This window comes from Microcaecilia unicolor, chromosome 5, assembly GCF_901765095.1.
Source record: "Microcaecilia unicolor chromosome 5, aMicUni1.1, whole genome shotgun sequence".
Classification (NCBI taxonomy): domain Eukaryota; kingdom Metazoa; phylum Chordata; class Amphibia; order Gymnophiona; family Siphonopidae; genus Microcaecilia; species Microcaecilia unicolor.
The window spans coordinates 173,640,172-173,659,402 of NC_044035.1; the positions used below are offsets into that span (position 1 = coordinate 173,640,172).

At 44.5% G+C, this 19,231-nt stretch overlaps 1 protein-coding gene across 1 annotated transcript in view; it reads left to right on the top strand.

The window, feature by feature from the left end:
* Nucleotides 1–19,231, top strand: part of HYDIN (HYDIN axonemal central pair apparatus protein) — a 2,443,906-nt gene that overhangs the window by 1,151,870 nt on the left and 1,272,805 nt on the right. Inside the window, exon 52 of the mRNA XM_030205004.1 lies at nt 5,089–5,225. Within this exon, the coding sequence (XP_030060864.1) occupies nt 5,089–5,225 (137 nt within the window). The remainder of the gene's footprint in view (nt 1–5,088; nt 5,226–19,231) is intronic.

Genomic DNA, 19,231 nt, shown 5'->3' on the forward strand with positions numbered 1-19,231 from the left:
ATCCAGGCTTTAGGAGTACGCTCCCCCATTCCATAAAAGATTTTATCTATGAAGCCCAGAAATAATGTCATAAATCTGGCACACTCTTTCCTCAATTGTGTCTGCACGACCATATTTTGAGACACTTGTGGGGCGTGACGGCACTTCTTCAAACATAGTAACATAGTAGATGACGGCAGAAAAAGACCTGCACGGTCCATCCAGTCTGCCCAACAAGATAACTCATATTTGCTGCTTTTTGTGTATACCCTACTTTGATTTGTACCTATGCTCTTCAAGGCACAGACCATATAAGTCTGCCCCGCACTATCCCCGCCTCCAAACCACCAGCCCCACCTCCCAACCACCGGCTCTGGCACAGGCACAGACCATATAAGTCTGCCCAGCACTATCCTCACCTCCCCAGCCCTGCCTCCCAACCCCGGCTCTGGCACAGACCGTACAAGTCTGTCCAGCACTATCCCCGCCTCCCAACCACCAGTCCCGCTTCCCACCACCGGCTCTGGCACAGACCGTATAAGTCTGCCCAGCCCTATCCCCGCCTCCCAACCACCAGCCCCGCCTCCCGATCTTGACTAAGCTCCTGAGGATCCATTCCTTCGGCACAGGATTCCTTTATGCTTATCCCACACATGTTTGAATTCCGTTACTGTTTTCATTTCCACCACCTCCCGCGGGAGGGCATTCCAAGCATCCACTACTCTCTCCGTGAAAAAATATTTCCTGACATTTTTCTTGAGTCTGCCCCCCTTCAATCTCATTTCATGTCCTCTCGTTCTACCACCTTCCCATCTCCGGAAAAGATTCGTTTGCGGATTAATACCTTTCAAATATTTGAACGTCTGTATCATATCACCCCTGTTTCTCCTTTCCTCCAGAGTATACATGTTTAGTTCAGCAAGTCTCTCCTCATACGTCTTGTAACGCAAATCCCATAAGAGAAGACCTTCTGCTGTAATAAAGCCAGTGCTCCCTCTGGGACAGCCCAAAGAAATGTCTGAAAAATAAAGAAATCAAAGGAGAACCATTGTCTTGCTGACTGCCATTTTCCTCAACCATGTATGCATCATCCCTTGCCATCTATCGAAGTCATAAGAGAGGTCTTGAAACAATTTGCTATAATTGAACTTACACAATTTCGAGCTCTTAGTGCAAAGTTGAACCACCAAATACTTATTAGCTCTGTGCACCCAACAAAAGGAAAACATGATCTGAAGCTGCTGAGCTTAATCGAGCCTAAGGTAACATTCCATATCTGTCATGAACTGGAATCTCGTGAGCCCTTGAGTCCAGCTGGTGTGCTGAGGTGAAGGTGGACACCAGCCCCTCAGCGGACAACCGAACAACCCCTAGCCTTCACCTGCGGTGACCGCCGTTCCCTGGGAGTTGAGCCCCCAGGTGCTGGTGACCAACAGGACCTCCGGAACCACGGGGTTGATGGACTGCGGACCGCAGGTGGCGTGGAGGCGGAGATTGATGTGGACACCCAGCCGAGAGTAGTCAGGATACCAGCAGAAGCCAGGGCAGGCAGCGAGCAGTCAGGATACCAGCGGAAGTCAGGGCAGGCAGCGAGCAGAGAGTTGTCAGGATACCAGCAGAAGTCTGGGCCGGCAGCGAGCAGAGAGTAGTCAGGATACCAGCAGAAGTCTGGGCAGGCAGCGAGCAGAGAGTAGTCAGGATACCAGCAGAAGTCATGACCAGGTAACAGTCAGAAGAAACATCAGAAGCACTGCCACTACTCAGGAAATGGAATAGAAGCCGAAGCAAGGAAGGACTGGTGGCAGGGCTTTAAATAGTGCAGGAATTAGGCTCAAGCATGTGCAGCTGTCACAGGATGGCTGCCCCCATCAAAGGAGACGCCCTACGCCCAAATATGGCCTTCCTTCCTGAAGCTGCCCAACTCCAAGATGGCTGCCACAACCTAAGACACCCAGCTCCAAGATGGCTACCCTATCCTGGAGATGCTCGAGGTCTTGGATTATCCTTCTCCACCTACAGAGGTTCAACGGCTCCTTTGCATAACACACTCAGGGAAGTTCTTATCCAAAACTGGTCGTTCCCTCTCTCTAATCCAGTGGTCCCCCAAAAAGCTGAGTCCCAGTACAGAGTCCATGGAGAGCTGGTAATGGTGAAGTCTCAACTACCTCACAATTCCATGGTGGTGGATTCTGCTCTCAAGAGAGCCAAGAGTACTAGGGACTATGCCTCGGCACCCCCAGGCAGAGAGTCTAGGACCTTGGATTCTTTTGGGAGGAAGACGTATCAGGCTGTTATGCTCGCAGCCAAGATTCAAACATACCAGCTCTTCACGAGCATCCACTTGCAGAACTCAGTGAGGCAACTGTCTAGTTTGGTTGAAGCACTTCCTACGGAGCTCGCCGAACCTTTTCACCAGGTGGTCAGGCAGCAGAAGGCATGTCAAAAATTCCTGGCCAGGGGTACTTACGACACTTTTGATGTGACATCCAGAATAGCTGCTCAAGGTATAGTGATGCGCAGACTCTCATGGCTGCGTGTTTCTGACCTGAATCATAAGATCCAGCAGCGAATGGCGGGTGTTCCTTGCCGGGGGGGGGGGGGGTAACCTTTTTGGCGAAAAAGTAGAGGATGTGGTCGATCAGATCAAAAAGCACAATGATGCTATGGATTCTCTCTCCCGCCGGGCATCTTCTGCTACCACCTTCTCATCTAGGAGTTTTTTTGGAGGGAAGAAGAGTGCTCCCTATTCCTATAATAGGCGTAGGTACACTCCTGCTTCTTGGCAGCCTACCCAGGTTCAGTCCCAGCGCGCTCGTTCTCATCAACAGCGTGCGCCTAAGGCCTTTGTGGCTCCCCAGCAAAAGCAAGGGATGGGCTTTTGACTGGCTTCAGTGCAGCATAGCCACAGTGCAAGTGTCCATTCCGGACGACTTACCGGTTGGAGGGAGGTTAATATTTTTTCACCAAAGGTGGCCTCTTATAACCTCCGACCGGTGGGTTCTTCAAATAGTCCGGTTAGGATACACTCTCAGTCTGGAATCCATGCCTCCAAATTGTGCACCGGGAGCTCAGTCCTTCAGCTCTCAGCACAAGCACAAGTTGGACGTACAAGTGATCATGTATTTTTACTATAGGTGTTGCTAGTGCACAGTCTGAGTGGAACTCAGGTGGTTTTGGAAAGAACATGCATCATCTTCAAACATACCTGTGTATTCTGTGTGTGGACATTTACATCTGCTGTCAAGCAGGCGTAATATTTCTACCTTCACTGTAGGCCCTATTGCTGTAGGATTTGCGCTAGCATTTTACAAAGACAGGTGCCTATTTGTTTTTTTATAAAATGGGCACTTCAGTGCTGATCTTACCTTGGTGCCTTTTTAAAAAAAGTTCCTTCAGTAGGATTCTCAGAAACCTATTGGAGGGAGGAAAATTCATGGGACACAAATTATATTGAAATGATAGGATGGGTCATGCTATAGGTTATGGATAGCATAGGGTCAAACAGATAAAAGTTCTTGAGGATACAAAATGCATTGTGGTATCATTTTGGATAGAAATTCCATATATGACAGAGATACGCAAATTGGTAAGCAGGGGCGGACTAACCATTGGGACAATAGGGCCCACAACAGTAGAGGGCCCACTCTCCTCTAACCTTTATCTAGTTTAATCACTTTTGATTGCCTAGGGGCCCAGATCACTGTCAGTCTGCCGCTGCTGGAGGAGCTATAGTACCAGCCACCTGGACAGGATGATAGACCATGACATTCAAATAGGAAGGGTATCACATTTGGTAGCACAATAATAATGGGGAATTTCAATTACTGCAGTATTGAGAAAGGAAATCATTGGTTGCATAAAACCTGTAATAGCATAGTAGGCAAATACAGATTGGCAAATTTGGTGAGCCAAGTTGTCCTTATGTAGTGACATCGTCCATGATTTAACCCATTTGTGGATTTTGCCTGGATTAGAGTTCCATATACACAGTGTAAATAAAAAAGCAAGATCATTACTGGCCTGTTTACCACTATTTGGGATCACAGGGTGCTGCTTTACTAATTTAGGATAGCATATTAGATGTTCAGCCAACCTTCCAAGATAGTATCACAACCTGTTTCTGGCATCTAAGTAAGTGAATTGATCCTTTTTTATTTTACATTGCTTGCAATGTGGGGAGTGAATTTATCACAGATTGGCTATATGAAAAGTCCCAAAAAGCACTTATTTTTAGCCTATTTTTTAAAGGCAACATTGGCATTAATGTGCCTTTTAAAAATAGGCTCCCAGCTGCCCTTGGCCTGGATTGGCCGCTGTCGTGGATAGGATGCCGGGCTCGATGGACCCTTGGTCTTTTCCCAGTGTGGCATTACTTATATACTTACATTCAACCCCTGTAGCATGCAGATGCCAACACACACATTTACACCTACTCCAAGGCAGGTGTAAATGTGTTCATGTACTTTCTGGGAGTAATTCTAAAAGTTGCTGCCTAGTTTTAGGGAGCAAGAATGTGCATACATGCTGGTATTCTAGTCATTTATACATGTGTATACCTGTGCATGGAAATGATAATTTTCTGGCTAAGCTACGTTCTATATGTGCAAAGGTGCAATGATGCATATGTTGGAGGTAGGTTTTCACATAGGCAGTGCACCTACATATGCGTAGATTATACAGTTTTATAATCTACATGGATTCTTCTGCAGCCTAGGCACCAAATTTATACCAGTTTTGTGGCTGGTGTAAATATCCACACGTACAAAGTAAGCACATAAGCACTTGTGTTAATATTCTATAAAGAAAAGTAGGCACCTTCATGTGAATACTTGTGATTTTTTTTATAAAATGCATGTGTACATTGCAACTCTGCCCTGCTCCACCCAAATTAGCCTTGAGAAATGCCTACATTTGGTATGCATGTACCATAGCGCAATTTTATGAAAGGCCTTTTCTGTGCATAAAACAGCTTTTATGCATGGAAAAACCTTTATAAAATTACTTGCTTTATGTTCGTATAGTTAATGTTCCTCTTGCTTATATAATACATGGAGTATAATCTGAGGAAATGTCATATATCCAGTAACTAGGTATCAATTTATGTTTCAGAATTTCAATGCCCGATTACCTCTTGGACTTTGGTTACGTCATTCTTGGGCATGTCCGGACCCATATCATCAAGATCACCAACACTGGCCACTTACCTGTGTCCTTTTATATAGATCGGAAGACCCTCACCAATACAGGTATTGAACAAGATGAGTAGGATATGAAATGTGTCCCTCAGCTGTAGTACATGTCTCTGAAGATAGGAGAACATGTAACTTATCTAAAAAGAACTCTGAGTTGATTCTCACATCTTAGCTTTCATAACCAATATGAGTCAAACATAGAGATTTCAGGTCGGATGAAATTATAAACAAAAGAATCTGCAATATTTAGAAGTTATTGTAGTTATTATTGAATTTGTGGAGCCAGTGCTATTTGTACAGTTTTGCATTCTGAAAAATAGGGTGGGCAATAAAAGTCCATGTCTATGAGTAAAAGCACTGTTTTACTCTCAGAAATGCTTATTAATATCATAAATCATTGAACACAGAGCAACACGTACAATCCAAATGTCCAAACATAACTTGAAGATATTAAAAAAGTTCCATCAGAATAAAAGAAAATAGTACTGTTCACATTATTAACTTTTGCAAACTTCTATATCTGACCAGTAGCTTAGGAGAGAGGCTTTGATTCTTACAGTCTTCTCCCCAGTGGTATGCTGGTAAATGTTTAACAGCAGGCTCTCCCCCCCCCCCCTCAAAAAAAAGTGATAAATAAATATGTAACCTTATAGGTTTTATTGATACAAAGGTACAGTGTAGTAACCAATTTACAAATAATATTAAAATATACAATATTATTTACTGTAAATTCCATATGGCCATGTAACCCCAAGAACCCTTCCTCTCCCATACTCCCCTCCCTTCCTATAAGCCCACCCGACTGTTTCCACTCAATAAAATAACACAACAGATGTACAGATCAGTAGGACCAAAAGCAGTACAAAACAAGTAAAGTCATAAGCAACACAGTTTATACCAAATTGTTTAACCACACTTTGATTTTGCCTTGAGGTTTAACGAGCAATACCATATGCATGAAAGGTCTAGATAAATGAATGTAAACAATCTATGTTTTAAAGCATATGCCCTAAATATGTAATGCTTGGTAGCAATAATGAAAAAGAGTGATGGAATATTCACATAGCAGGCAGCCAACAGATTTAAGTTCCACTGAAAATAGTTAACTTTGTATTAACATAAATAACATTCAGCTCCAACTGTTCTACTGCTGCTTTCCCTTAGCCATCATTATTCTCAGGACTTATCTATCTATATACAAACACGCATCCGGGCGACAAAGATTAACACCCCCCCCCCCCCCAACACACATACACACACACACACAAAACCATGCATTTTACAACCAAACAGACTTGAAGAAGAAATAAATATATACCACAGAACTGGAAATTGTTGGCACATCTGCATTCCAACAAAACAAAAGAAGCAAATTCCCACAAACCATCTTTCTCTTTTGATCTAGGCACAGGAAAAAAGAAAAGATTTTAAATGCTCCCAGGTTTCAACCTAATTTATGTTTAATGTGGGATGTAAATGTCATAAATAAATAACTAAGGGGTCCTTTTACCAAGATGCAGGATAAAGGGCCCTGCACTAGCTACGGGGGCCGTTTTTCCCACGTGCCAGGGCCCTTTTTACCGCAGGGGGTAAAAGCGCCCACAGCACACATGGCCATGCGATAAGAGAACTCTTACCGCATGGCCATGTAGCAGGGAGCCCTTACCACCACCCATTGAGGTGGTGATAAGGGCTCCCACTCTAACCCAGTGGTAACTGGGCAACGCGTGGCAGTGTTCGATTACCGCCGGGTTATTGCCATGCAAGCCATTTCCAAAGGGTTTTCTTTTTCCCTGGAAATGGCATGTGCTCAGAACGGGACTAACACCAGCAGCCGTGTTGGGCCTGTGGTAGTTCCAGAAGAGCAAGCGGTAAGCCCATGTTGGGCTTACCACCGCTCTGTAAAAAGGCCCTTAAATAGATAGATAGAAACTCTTGAATGTTGAGCACTTGATTCTTATAACATGATATCTGTTTTAGTGGCCCTTTACCAGGAGAAAAAATATCTGCACTAATATAACACATGCTAAGGTGCCCCTATAATCAGCCCCTCCAAATGGCACACTGAGTACGATTTATAACAAATTACTACTCTATCTATGAAAAGTTATCCCATTATTACACTTCCTCTGACCTCTGTGTACACCCATGTGCTGCACAAGCTGGCATGTTTGAAAATATAAATGAGATTAAATTAAAATGCTACCAACAATAAAGAACGACAACATTGATGCTGCAGTTCATAGGTTTGCTTGCTTTTGTTTTGAGTTTATGGTGAAGACAGCTGAGCAAGAAGGGGAAACAGACTAATCTAATAGCTTCAGTTTTTTTTTAACTTCATGCCATCTCCCACTCCCCTGCGAGTCCATAACTCTCTCAGCTTCCCAGATGGACCTATTCCCTCACCGGCCATCCTTCAAATGTTACTCTTCCAGCAGCTCTAGTGGTAACACACTGCCTGGCTGACCTGGAGTCTTTTCTCTGCCATGTCCTGCCTGTTATGATCCTGCTGGGACAAGCATGGTAGCGGCAGGGTCTTGGTCCTGATTGTCTCTGTCAGGGATTGGGCTGACATCTGAGACAGATGATTTCAGATGCCAAACCCTATTTAAGCCTACCTCTGCTTGCACAGAGGATGCTGTAGTGTTAACTCCCTCAGCTGTGAGCTTACCTTGTGATTCTCCATTGTCAGTTCATGTGGCACAGTGTGAGTTCTTTCTCTGTATGGTTAATCTTTAACCCTTTACTTCCTGTATTTGCTGTTTGAGTCTGTGGGAGCTTCCTCCTCCTGCTGTAACTCAGCTGTGAGCAGCTTCTCTGTGTGGTTTCTCCTCCTGTTAGCTCTTCCATTTAGTCTGTATGGCACAGCCCTGAGCTGCCTTCCTGTGTGGTTTCCCCTTAACCCTTTGTGTGTGTGGTTCTTGTTTGAATCTATGTGAATTACTTTCCTGTTAGCTCTTCCATTTAGGCTGTGGGGTACAGCCCTGAGCTGTTTCTGTGTGCATGGTTCTTGTTTGAACCTGTGTGAATTACTCTCCTGTTAGCTCTTCTGTTTAGACTGTCTGGCACAGCCCTGATCTGTATCTCTTCTTGTTTAAACCTGTGTGAATTACTCTCCTGTTAGCACTTCCGTTTAGGCTGTGTGGCACAGCCCTGAGCTGCTTCTCTGTGTGGCTTCCCTTTAACCCTTTGTGTGTGTGTAGTTCTTGTTTGAACCTGTGTGAATTACTCTCCTGTTAGCGCTTCCATTTAGGCTGTATGGCACAGCCCTGAGCTGTCTCTCTGTGTGGTTTCCCTTTTACCCTTTACTTGCTGAATCTGTTGTTTGATTCCTGTTTGGTCTGCTCTTCTGCTTACCTGTGTGGAACAGCATTGAGCTGCCTTTCTGTGTGGTTTCCCTTTTATCTTCTATTTACTCTTGTTGGTACTGTTTGAACCGGTGTGTTTGGTCTTGTGACCTTTTGTTGGTGACTGTGTTTTGCACAGTGTGCGCAGCCTATTTAGTATTCCCATCTGGAACTTTGTTCTGTTCCTTTTTCCCTTCCTTCTTGTTTCTGTGAGTTGCAGTTTGGCCTTGCGGCCTGTATGAGTGTTCTCTCTTTCCTTTCTGGTGGTCCTCTCTGGTCTACCTGAGCATGCTGGGCTTTGTAGCCTTTAGTCTCTGTACTTGCGTGGGCTCAGTCTGCCTTAGGCCTCAGCCTAGGACTGCCCTAGGCCTCAGTCTAGGTCCAAGGGCTCACAATCAAACACAACACTGCCCCGCTGATGCAACTTACTGCTTACATGTAGGTGGGATCTGGCAGAAAAAGGCTCTGGGTTGGCCAGGCAGCATGTTACCACTAGCGCTGCTGAAAGAATAATGGTTGACAGACTGCGGTGAGGGGGGATGGACCTGAGGGAGGATATTTACGCTGATGATGTAACGATCTACATCCCATTCAAACAAGACCTAAAAGAAATTTCCAATTACATCAACCAAAGCCTACATATCATGCACACCTGGGCAGATGCCTTTCAATTAAAACTCAACGCAGAAAAAACCCAATGCCTAATACTCACCTCTCAACACAACACGAGCAAATTTACCACCATCAACACACCAAAACTAAATCTACCAATTTCGGAATCCCTGAAAATTCTTGGAGTTACCATTGATCGGCACCTAACACTTGAGAATCACGCGAAAAACACAACCAAAAAGATGTTTCACTCAATGTGGAAATTAAAAAGAGTAAGACCATTCTTCCCAAGGACCGTCTTCCGTAATCTGGTACAATCATTAGTACTCAGTCATCTAGATTACTGCAGCTCACTCTACGCTGGTTGCAAAGAGCAAATACTCAAAAAACTCCAAACAGACCAGAACACGGCAGCCAGACTCATATTTGGAAAATCAAAATACGAAAGTGCAAAACCCCTACGAGAGAAGCTACACTGGCTCCCACTCAAAGAACGTATCACGTTCAAAATATGTACCCTAGTACATAAAATCATCCATGGCGATGCCCCAACTTACATGTCTGACCTGATAGACCTACCATCCAGGAATGCTAAAAAATCATCTCGCACATTCCTTAATCTTCATTTCCCCAACTGTAAAGGTCTAAAATATAAACTAATGCACGCATCAACCTTTTCCTATATGAGTACGCAATTCTGGAACGCACTGCCACGTAACCTAAAAGCGACCTATGAACTGACCAACTTCCGTAAACTACTAAAGACCCATCTTTTCGACAAGATATACCACAAAGACCAAAACATGTGATACTCTCAAATATATCCAGAAATGTTAATAATGCTTTCTATTATATTACTATCTTGTATTCCATTACCATGTAACCCAAAATCCTTATGTAACACCATATGTCTACTCTCTTCTCATTTCCACTATCCATGATGTATTGTAAGCCACATTGAGCCTGCAAAGAGGTGGGAAAATGTGGGATACAAATGCAATAAATAAATAAAATAAATAAATATGGTGAGGTAGGAGGCTGAGGTATGCTGGACTCACGGGGTAGGTGGTGGCCGGGGGAGAAGGGAGAGAGAAGGAGAGAAATAAAACCCAGTTGTTTGTGTGTTGGCTGCCTGGCTCCATCAACAACCAGTTCAAAAAATTCAGCAAAATTTAACAACCAGGTCATGCGAGCCGGTGCAAGCCGGCCCCAGCACACCACTGCTTCTCCCCCTCCATACCAAGTATACCACCCCTATCTCCTTCTAGCCTTTACCACCCCACCCCCTTCCCTTCACCCACCCTGTTCTTGAATTAATGTAAAACAAAAGAGATGTGAATCCAAGCCAGAAAACATAGCCAAAGCCCCTAAGCTGTTAATACAACTGTTATATTAGTGATGCTAACCTTCTTCATTATCAATCTACCTTGTTTACCCATCCCATTACTTCTGTATTTCTTAAACTTTCAATTGTATTGACCTATTATTGAATGTTAGCCACATTTAACTGAATATTTAAATTTGGATAATGTGGGATATACATACCAATAAATAAATAAATATTTACATCCTATTCAAAATGAATCTCCTCATTCTCGGATTAAGGGATTGAATATAGATGTTCCAAAGAGCTAAGAATTGCTTATTACATGTAAGCATAAGATTTACTTCCTTGGCTTCCCACATCATAAAAGTATGCACCTGGTTCTTCCAGGGTGAATCCGCTGTTGAAGAATACATTTTTCCTCACTAAAACAGTTTTCTGCACAAATAACATGCCCCTTGCTTCTGACCCCTAGATCACCTGCACAGGAAAGTTTCAAAAGTGCCCTGTAATCATAAGTTAACAGATAGTTTAAATAGTCAATAACATCTTCCCAGAAAACTTTATTTTGGGGCAGGCCCAGAAAGTATTACCTTCATTTTTCCCACATTCAATATATATCGGGGAGTCAACTAACTTGGCTTTATTGGTATTCACAAAAATCAGCATTGTGTGCCACCTGAGGAATCTCTCTTTCATAAAATTGAGTAGCCTTAAGGGATGAACGACTTCCCTCTCCCAAGCCTGTTGTAATTTACCATAATTTTTCAAAGTACCTAACATTTGAAAAGATTTATGCATGCCAGAGATAATCACTTTGTTGCCTTGGTCTGTTGAAAAAATTCCCAAATTTTATTCCAACGGGGCACTGTAGATTATTAAAATGGAGCAATCTGATGTAATGTGATAATTGGCAGTACGCAAATTGAGTGCCCCTACAAGCCTGCAAATGTTGTGGAAGATCTTGAAAAGATTTCAGTGTGCCTGCATCATTCAAGAAATGTTCCACAACGGTGAAACCCAGCTCTTTCCCATTGTATGAAAGTCAAACTGTCCGATTCAGGAGCAAAAGATGCATATCCCAAATGGGTAACTGAGAGGTAATGTCAGGACAACCTCCCCATAACACCACTAGGTCACTCCAAAGTTCCCGCAAAGGCCACAACAGAAAGCTCTGTTCCAACCCCATAGGTAAATATTTATGTGGTACATGGATTAGATAGCTGAAATGCCAGGGAGCCATAAACTCTTGTTCTAAATGGAAAGGAGTATAATCTCGAGAATGTATCAGACAATCTTTCAAATGATGAGCCAGACAGGCTTGGTTACATTTCTGCAAATCTGGCAATCCCAAACCACCTACCTTCCAACCACCATATAAAAAGGATAAGCACAATTTTGATTGCTTTCCACTTCAACAAATATTTCCTATCAATCTACTCAATTTTTTCAGATCTTTCTGTAGTAAATGTATGGGTAAAATTTGTAAGACATAAATCCATTTAGGAAAAATAGTTATTTGATACCAACTAATTCTGCTGCTAAGAGACAAAGGCAAATATTTCCAAATGTCCAGTTGACATTTGGTAATTACCAACAAATGGCTTATGTTTAGGGGACCAATTGTCTTAGTAACTATCCGGAGAAGGACTCCCAAATAGCAGAATGGTCTCCAGTCAGTCGCATAGGAAAGGAATCACCCACTCCCCTTCTCACCCCCTCTCCTAACGCCAGGGCTTCAGACAGGGGTGTGCTGGTAAATTTTTAACAACAGGCTCTTTCTCCTGACGTAGCCAGCTCTGCAGTTGGAAGGGCCAGGGGTGGCTGGGTGGGGGTGGAGGGGGGAGCAACACTTGTCTCTCTCTCCTCCCTCCCTTCGTGCGGGCACGCTAGGCATACCTTTGCTGGCAGCCAATAAATGGACTGCCACCACTTCCAACGTCTTACTCTGAGCAGCATGCTGGAACTTCTCTCACACGCTCGAGAAGTCCCAGCCTGCTGCCCAGAGCTGGAAACAAGGAGCGAGGAGCAGCAGTAGTCTATTTACTTGGCTGGCAGGGCTCAGCATCCCCACCAGAAAAGTAAAAGAGAATTCAGCAGGGGGCCCAAGCCCACATTTTGGGAGCCAGTTGTTAAAGTAGCCATGGAGGGCCCTACTTTAACAACCGGCTCCCAAAATTCTTAAAAACGTAACAACCGGCTCTTGCGAGCCTGTGAGAGCCTGCTCCAGCACACCACTGGCTTCAGATTTCTGAAGGCTAATGGTAAAGTCAGAGAAATCCCTATGTTCTTCAAAACTCTCTAGAAGAGCTGCCAAAGAATCCCTAAGATTAGTTATGTGCACCAATAAATCATCAGCAAATTCTGCTATCTTGAATTACTGATTTCCTATCTGAATCCCTTGAATTCCTGGATTCCCCTGCACATCTCTCAAAAAAGAGGTCTAAGTTTAAAACAAATAATAGAGGGGATGGAGGATATCCTTGCCTGGTACCATGAAGAACAGGGAATACTTCAGAAAGTTGGCCATAGACCCAAATTCTGGCCTTTGACTCAGCATATAATGCCTGAATTGCTAGATGAAAATGGCTCCCTATGCCATAGCCATGTACAACTCGAAACGTAAAGTCCCATCTAACATGGTCAAAAGCTTTTTCCGCATTGAAACTAATTAGTAGGGAAGGACTTCTAATCTGATGTATCTGTTCTAATGAGGCCACTGTGCAGCAATCTCTAACAAAGCCTACCTGAGATTTAAGCAGCATTGAAGGGAGTAGTCAGCCTAACTGGTTCACCAAGATTTTAGCTAATAATTTAGCCTCTGTGCACAGCAGTGATACGGGTTGGTAAAACTCTGAGATTAATGGATCCTTCCCTGGTTTTGGTAGGACTATTATTTGGGCAGATGACTATAATATAATTAAATATATTAGCCAGTGGTCTTGATATTCCCCCCTGTAATATTTTATAAAACTCAGCATGGAGTCCATCAGGGCCTGGCACTTTGCAACTTTACTATATTGGATTACATATTCCACCTCCTCCTGAGTAATAGCACCATACAATAGCTCTCTGAGGTAACTCTATATTGGACAAATAGCTATCACCGTCAAGACCTTCTTCCCAAGGTTTTGAATATAGCACCTCATAGAATGTTTAAAAAACTGGCAAATTTCATGATCTGAGTGGATCTCAGCTCCAGAGGATGGTTTCATTTTCAAAATTTTTGGAGGACTCTCCCAATTATGTGCCATCCTAGCCATCAGTTTAACATTTTTATTCCTGTGTTTATAAAGTTGGCATTTGAAATACTGAATAGATTTTTTTTTCTCTCTTTGATGTAGAAGTTCATTAACGGATGCTTATGTTCCCAACAACTGAAGCTTATTTTGATGATTTGGGCAAGCTCCAAAGACATAATGTACAAGTCTGACTTACTTTTCTAAACATAATATTTCTCTGTCTCTTGATTTATGTTTATGAATATAATAGCCAATTTTCACTATGTTATATAATACATGGACATTGACATAACTGCTATAACAGATAACATAAAACAAATGAGGAGGATTATCCCAATATGCTATTCTCCCCATTTCCCTTTCACTTGGGTCACAACTCAGTTGCTGTCATCAGGTCTTTTCACTCTGCCACCCTTTGCCCATATTTAATCTTACCTAACCCATCCCTCCCAGTCCTCCATATATATATGAAGAAGAGCTCCCCCCTCAAACAAACCCTTTGTTACCACTGTTACTCCCTAATCTCTCTATAGAGGACCAGTCACTACAAGGATGCCTACCCTCCCACTCACCCCTCAACCTACTCCAGAATAAAAGATTACTAAAGTAATACACCTCCTTACAAAGATGATATCCACAATGAATATTCATGAGAGAGATTTGCATGCACTGCCTCTACTGCATGCAAATCTTTCTCATAAATATTCATTGTGGATATCATGAAAACCTGACTGGCTGGGGTGCCTCAAGGACCAGGTTTGGGAAACAATGTCCTAGAAGAAACACTTTTTGTATCCCTGCCCCAAAGAATAACCAAATATATAGAACCCTACAGGCTACCAGTCTTAATCAGGGTACTTCAAAAAATGATAAAAAGAAAACCTAACAGAAAAATAAAAAAGATTGTGAGGAGGTTTATAGAACACTGCCCCTCACCCTTAGGAAAAGTCCCGTCCCCCCCCCCCCCCCCCCGATAGCCTGGGCCACCTTAAGAACAGTCTCGCCGATAGCTAGGGCCATCTTAAGAGCACTGGTCCCGCCCCAGGAGGAAGTGAGCCAGAAGGGGCAGAGCTCAGACCTGGGAGTATAAAAGACAGGTTCCAGGCTGAGATTAAGGAGGCCCAGGGAGAGAAGAATTGAATCCCCAGTATATGATGCTGAAGCTACAGTTCCATAATCATGACCTGGCTCAGGTAAGCTATTTGTTATTGCCAGATTGAACCTTGTAAGTTTTGCTTTGAGGTCTGGCTCCAGCCAGACCTGAACCGAGAACTATTCGGGTGTGTTTGGGGCATGGCAACCCTGGCAGTCACAGACTGTATTTGGCCTACCGCCAGAGACTTGCTCACAATTGAATGTACTGGACTGCAGAAGTTTCCTATCCTATATCTTGGGACCTGCGAAAGGAACAGGCCCGAGGATTCCTTTGACTAAATACTTATTTTTGGTTTCACCCTTTTGTCCGGCTGTTTTATTTACTGGCCCACTCCCCAACCCTCGCTCGGGGTCTCACATGTTGTGGCAGTGGTGGGATCTGGAGCTTGTCCTGCATAAGGAAACTGGATCCGTGACCTCCAGGGTTCTAGGCCTATCGATGAGACAACGCTGGGACAGCGGGCAAAAGGGGTTAGCTGGACAGGCAGGTTTTTGTTTTGGTTTACAGGTGTATGGTGCGGTCCAGACCCCCAGCAGCAAAACATGGAGAGGCTGCTCCAAGCCTTGGTGGAGGGCCAGCAGCAACAACAGCAGTTTATGCAGGCACATCTTGAGCAGCGGCAACAGCTACTGCAGCAGCAACAAGTGTTGCAGAACCTTGTAGAGCTGCAGCAGAGCTTGAAGGCCCAAGCAGGGATAGCTGCCCAGGGACATAGCCTGTCAACAACCCCTTCAGTTTCCATATAGAAGAAAATAGTTCCGGATAGGGTTACCATATGGCTCCAGAAAAAGGAGGATGGATTGAGCCAGCCGGGTTTTGCTTTCAATGGAAGTAATTGAGCCAGCCGGGTTTTACTTTCATTGCTTGAAAGCAATGGAAGTAAAACCCGGCTGGCTCAATCCGTCCTCCTTTTTCTGGAGCCATATGGTAACCCTAGTTCCGGAGGATGACCCAGACTGTTGCATGACCAACTTTGAGAGAACTGCCCATTTGTTGGTTGGCCAGAGGCATCGTGGACTGCCTATCTGGGAAATCTACTGACCCGTAGCAGTCAGACAGCATTCCAAGATGTTAACCCCACAGAGATGGCCACCTATGCTGAGGTGAAAGCAGCCATCTTGGAGAGGGCAGACTGCACCCCAGAGGCCTATCAGCAGTGGTTTCAGAAGGGCTCCCTGCAAGCTATAGAAAACCCCTGGAGTTTCTTCTTCTGACTCAAGGAGGCCACCTGGAGATGGCTGCAACCAGAGGTAAAGAAATGCCTAGAGATCGCAAGAGTCGTCCTCCTGGAGCAGTTCCTGGAAGGACTACCACTGCCCATAGGCGGTCGGTGGCCCAACTGTTTGGGGAGGCTAAAGGGGTGGGGTTAGGGGTGGGGCCAGGGGTGGGGCCTACATCCATAATTGACAAAACAGAAAAAAAATAAGTAAAAATAAGTCACAATTAATACCTTTTATTACATTTAGATATTAAATATGTATCATATGTGAAAGAATAAAGTGGTAGCTCAAAGCATATACTAACCACAATTGCTCAACTGCAAAACACTATGCACAAATTTGTGCAAAAACACACTCATAAACCTTACTGTACCATAACACTGGGCAGACCCTAATAAACAAATATACCACCCATACGGAAAATGCAGATCGTCAACAATATGAAACAAGGGATCATAATATCACAATTCTCATGTACAGCCACAAAACACCCTTTTAGGGTGGATAGTGTTCACAATGAGCTCCTTTTATGAACGACTATATGTAGATCCTTCAAGAGGTAGTGTGTCATGATTTAGGCTCTAAAACCCTTTCTGATGATTTGGTGCCACCTCAGTAAGGCCAAAACACAATCTCTCCACTGCAAAACACTATACACAAACTTGTGCAAAAACACACTCGTAACCTTACCAAACCATAACAGTACTAATTCCAAGGACAGGACGAGCTACAACCTTATGCGTGGAAAGGCAGCACTGTAATTACACCGGGCTCTAAAACACCAGTGCACAACCTAGTGAAACAAAAAAAAAAAAACCCAAAATGGCTGAAAATACTACATGCTAGCAGAATACTGCACCTTGATCACACATGAAAAACACATGACACAACAGATATGAAGGCAAAATACTGAACTGGAAAGTTACCTCAAGAAGTCAGACTCAGCATGCAGCAATACTAGAAAAATTGAAACTTACATGCAAAACATCACAGATGCACATTTCCAAAAGCCGACATATTCCAGTTAATAAATTCTGAATAAAATACTTTTTTCTACCTTTGTTGTCTGATCATTTAGTTTTTCTATTCGCTCTGGTCCCAGTGTCTTCTGTTTTATGCAGTGTCTTCTTTCCATTTGATATTTTTTCTGTCACCACGTCCACCATCCTCCTGTGTCCTTATGCGTCCTGTCTACCATCTGTAGCCCTGTCCCTATCCTTCAGTATCCCGATCCAGCTCTTAAATTCAACAGTTTCCCCTCCATCCATATCCAGCATTTCTCCTCACTCCCCTCCATCCATGTGCATATAGTTCCCTCCCCTCCATCCATGTCCAGCACCTTCCCTCTTTCTCTCCTACCCTTCCATCCAGTGTCATCCCTCTTTCTCTCTCCATCCTTCCACCCATTACCCTCTCCCAATCCGTCCGTCCATTTTCTCTCTCTATCTCCCCTTCCTTCTAGACAGTTCTCTCTCTTGACCCTTTTCCATTCAGCATGTCCTCTCTCACCCCATCCTTCCAGTGTCTTTCCTCTTTCCCTCCCTACCAGCGTCTTCCCTCATTCTGCCCCCTCCTTCCAGCATTTTTCCTCTTTCTCCCTCCTTTCATCCAGCCAGCATTTCTCAGTCTGACAGCTAGGGTCTCCCCCAGTTTCTCCCCAGCAGCTTCTCTCTCTCTCCTGCCCATGTCCCCTCTTTCTCTCCCCATCTCTTTCTGGCTCTCCCCTGCTTTTTTCCATGTCCCTGGCTCTCCCCTGCTCTTTTCCATGGCCCCTCTTTCTCTCCCCATCTCTTTCTGGCTCTCCCCTGCTTTTTTCCATGTCCCTGGCTCTTCCCTGCTCTTTTCCATGGTCCCTCTTTCTCTCCCCATCTCTTTCTGGCTCTCCCCTGCTTTTTTCCATGTCCCTTGCTCTCCCCTGCTCTTTTCCATGGCCCCTCTTTCTCTCCCCATCTCTCTCTGACTCTCCCCTGCTCTTTTCCATGTCCCTGGCTCTCCCGTGCTCTTTTCCATGTTCCCTCTTTCTCTCCGTATCGCTCTCTGGCTCTCCACTGCTCTTGTCCATGTCCCCTGACTCTCCCCTGCTCTCCCTCTCTCTCTCCTCCTACCGTTTCCAGCCAGTGGCCATGTTCTCTTCTCCCTCCGGCCCGGGCCTCTTTACAGCAGCGCTAACAGCAGAAGAAAAAGAAGCGCGGGGCCGCAGCAGCCTTCAGACATGCGCTGTCGGCTCTGCCGGTCCTCTGCCCCCGGAACAGGAAATTGATTTCACGGGGCAGAGACCGGCAGAGCCGACAGCGCATGTCTGAAGGCTGCTGCGGCCCCGCGCTTCTTTTTCTTCTTACGTTATGCTGGCTGTGGAGAGAAGCGGTGGCAGCAGATTAGCGTAGGTCTTGTTCCTGGCTGCCGCTGTGCTGCTCAACAGAAGCGGCGGCAGCAGAACATTTCGTCGTGAGTCTCGTCTCGGGCTACATTTGGAGAAGGAGGCAGGTGGGGTCGCGGGGAAGGTCAAAGCTAAGCCTCCCCAAGTCTCTTATATGGGGCGCCTATGCCACTGCCTGTGAAGCAGTGGTTGCAGCATAACCCCAAACTGACCCCAGAGAGTGCGCTAGAAGCAGCCAAAGCCTTCCAGCAGGCACAGCCAGAGGCAGAAATCTATGAAGAGAAGAAACAACCAGGAAGTTCTGGATGGAAAAAAAAGAAAATTGGACCGGACAACCTGAGGTATCTGAGACCTCCCTCCAGCTCCAGCTCTCCAAGGAAGGGGTCAGAATGATGGAAGCTCTCATCTTCATGAACATACCATGACCCTTTTTCTCAATATGGGAAGTAAATTTCTGCATGTGGAGGAAGAGGGCATTTAGCCAGAGACTGCCAAGATATAGAGGAGGGTGCTATGGATGTGAATATGATAGCCACTCACGACTGCAGGTTTGTGGAAGCTGCCCAGCGGGGATCCAGAAATTGTGTACTATAAGTGGAGCTAGAGAGATGGCTATATCAAGCCCTAGTTTCTATATTTTGTTTGGGAAATTGTGGCTGAGTTCTTTCCATCCTTTGTTTTACATTCTCTATAATCTTTGCTCTCAATTGGTTTCTATACTTTCACCAAAGGATACAATATTTACAATGTGTAAAGGGGAAAAGGATAATGATAGGAGTGTG